This window comes from Poeciliopsis prolifica, unplaced genomic scaffold (genome assembly GCF_027474105.1).
Source record: "Poeciliopsis prolifica strain line A6 unplaced genomic scaffold, Auburn_PproV2 SCAFFOLD041, whole genome shotgun sequence".
Classification (NCBI taxonomy): domain Eukaryota; kingdom Metazoa; phylum Chordata; class Actinopteri; order Cyprinodontiformes; family Poeciliidae; genus Poeciliopsis; species Poeciliopsis prolifica.
In genome coordinates this window covers 1,126,947-1,130,000 of record NW_026562416.1, presented here as the reverse complement: position 1 = coordinate 1,130,000, position 3,054 = coordinate 1,126,947, and the positions used below count along the sequence as shown (strand labels likewise).

The window sequence follows — 3,054 nt, the reverse complement described above, 5'->3', positions numbered from 1 at the left end:
TCTGTGTGTCTGTGTGTGTGTCTGTGTGTGTGTGTGTGTGTGTGTGTGTGTCTGTGTGTGTGTGTGTGTCTGTGTGTGTGTGTGTGTGTGTGTGTGTGTGTCCACTTGGACCTGAAAGCTGCTGCAGGACATCCAGAACCGGTTTGGTTCTGGTTCTGCTGTAGTTCCCTGGAGCCGTTTATAAAGTTACACAGTAAAATCTGATTTGGGTTTTTTATCCTGTCATAAGATAAAAACCAATAAAACGTCCAGCGATTCATTCATTCATTCATTCAGAACTGTTTAAGCTAAATTCTTAGCTCTGAGCTAAATATATAAAAGGGGAACAGAACCGCCAAGGTCCAATAGCTCAGCTGTCAACCAGAACCTGAAGCGGCAAACCGTCTGGTCCAAACAGAAGGTCGGTTCTGATGGTTCTGTTCAACCCAGACCAGCGGGTTCCTCACCAGGTTCCACTGAGGTTGCAGCCTCTCCTCTGGATGCTGCAGCTGATCGTCTAACCGGGTCGTTTACTGAAGGAACCAGAGGAACTGATCCAGCAACCCGGGCAGAACCTGGGACCACTGCAGGTTCTGCAGGTTCTGCCTCAACATCTTCGGATCTCTCAACCGACGGACTAGTCCAAGTCATTCTGATGACTCCTTGGTCCGGTTCGGTTCTGTCAATGTGTCCGACAGGTGAAGGATCATCGAACTCCTTCAGTTCCCATAGGACCGGTTCTGTGTACTGGGTCAGTCAGAGGTTAGCCGGCTGTGATTGGTTCTGGAGTCGGTCCAGATCCTGGGACAAACAAGTTACTGAGTGAATATTAATGAGCTCTTCAGAGGAGGCTGAAATGGCTGGTTCTGTGTGAATGGACCTGGTTCTGTGTGAATGGACCTGGTTCTGTGTGAATGGACCTGGTTCTGTGTGAATGGACCTGGTTCTGTGTGAATGGACCGGCCCACAGAACGTGATGAGTTCACTAATCAATCCCTGCAGATCCAAAGTTTTCTCAGACCGGACCCAACAGAACCGACCCGAACAGGAACTGTCAGTATTGCCATGGCGACCCAGGTTCGGTTCTGGTTCTGGTCAGTAGAGGGAAGTGAAAAGATTCCACAGAGACTGCTGGCAGCTTTTATTTTGGCGGACAGACACTTCCTGTCTGCCATCAGAGAAATAAAACACTAAAAACCATAAAAAATGAAACATCTGCTCTGAACTAAATGTTTAGTTTGGAGCCTTTAGTTGGTTACAAACATTTTCACTTTGATGAACATTTAGCTTCAAGCTAACTACTTAGCTTGTTAGCTAAATTACATTGAAACTAAACATTTAGTTTGCTAATTAAATATTTAGTTTGGAGCTAGAAAATGATTTAGTTACACATTTACTTCAAACTAAATATGCAGGGTGAACTAAAGATGAAAATCTTTAGTTTCATAACTAAATGTTTAGTTGGTTAATTACATATTTAGCGTTTAATTTAAATCCAGGTATTTCTCGGGTGTTTCCAGGTTTTTTCAGGTTTTTTCCAGGTTTTTTCTATGTATTTTCCAGGTGTTTCCAGGTATTTTTCAGGTGTTTCCAGGTATTTTTCAGGTGTTTCCAGGTATTTTCCAGGTGTTTCCAGGTTTTTTTCAGGTGTTTCCAGATTTTTCCATGTGTTTCCAGGTTGTTTCCAGGTGTTTCCAGGTCTGAAGACGTCGGACTGCTGGAGCCGGTTCGGCGGTTTTGACTCATCTGGGTCAGGCGTGAAAACGCGACATGCTAACAGCTCACATGCTTGTCATGGTAACCATGATGAGAACCAGACGGCGTCGCGGTGCCGAGTCGCCGCTCTGATCCAAACCATCTGGGCTGGAAAGGTTTGGCTTCTCCGACTCTGAACGATCTGCTCTGTGATTGGCTAATCAGGTCAGTCGTTCATGGCAGCTGAGGTCAAAGGTCACATTTATTAATTTCACAACCTCACAGTTTTCGCTTCTGTTGCAGGAATTTTGTTCACTTTTCCAAACCGGTTCCAAGTTCAGGATCGGACCTGTTGGTGTCCAAAGTGCGGGGCGGGGGCCGATTGTGGCCCTCTGAGTGAAGGCCACACTTCTAAAATAAAGTAAATCTGGTGGTTGATGAGGGCTGCTTCCTTTTCAGATGACAGTTTCACAAATTAAATCGTAAAATGAAAATGTTTTAATAATTTTCTTATTTTAAGCAGAATTCTTACGTTTATTTTAATTTTATAGCTAATAGAATAATTGATTATTCTGATGATGAAAACACACGCGCGCGCGCACCCCCCCCCCCCCACACACACACGCCTCAAGTCATGAAGTCTTTACAGAACCAGATCGAAATCATAACTGGTGTGTCTGAGCCCCGCAGCTGCACCTGAACACACCAGGACTCCCACGGACCCCCGCGGACCCCCGCGGTCTTCCACGGACCCCCGCGGACCCCCCCGGTCCCCCACGGACTCCCGCGGACCCCCCCGGTCCCCCACGGACCCCCGCGGACCCCGGTCCCCCTGCCCCACTCACCGCGGCCCCGCAGAGGCAGCTCAGCGCCAGGCTCAGGAGAATCCAGCCGCTCCTCATTCTTCCAGCTCCGGTCGTGATCCAGCTGCTCCCGGTTCTCCCGGTTCTCCCGGTTCTCCCGGTCCTGCCGGTCCTTCCTCCTCCTTCCTCTCTTCCTCTTCCTCAACTCCGGAAATCGGACCGAATTCAAAGTGCAGGAGCGCGTGAGACCGGAGCCCGAGACACGTCGATCCGATCCTCTGCGGGAGCGCGCGCCGGCTGGGACGAGCACGGAGGCGCGCGCGCGCCGCCGACCCCGCGCGCGCGCGCCTCTGAGAGCGAGTTACCGCGAGACTCAGACCTAGTACGAGCTGATCATCAAGCGGCTGATGATCAGCATGATTATTGATTATGGATCAGATAAAACTGGAGACGTTTTGGCTGCGCGTCATTCCATCACCGGCGCATCCGGCCGCGCACCGCCCGGGCGGGGACTGCTGAGCTCACCGCCACTGAGCATGCGCAAAGGGAAGGCAGGTGAGACCTGAGACCATCTGTG

The 3,054-nt window shown here is 49.9% G+C and overlaps 1 protein-coding gene across 1 annotated transcript in view; it reads right to left on the bottom strand.

Moving 5' to 3' along the window:
- sdc2 (syndecan 2) overlaps positions 1–2,801 on the bottom strand; it is a 7,399-nt gene extending 4,598 nt beyond the window's left edge. Inside the window, exon 1 of the mRNA XM_055054999.1 lies at positions 2,520–2,801. Within this exon, the coding sequence (XP_054910974.1) occupies positions 2,520–2,576 (57 nt within the window). The 5' untranslated portion in view covers positions 2,577–2,801. The remainder of the gene's footprint in view (positions 1–2,519) is intronic.
- Positions 2,802–3,054: the final 253 nt, after the last annotated feature.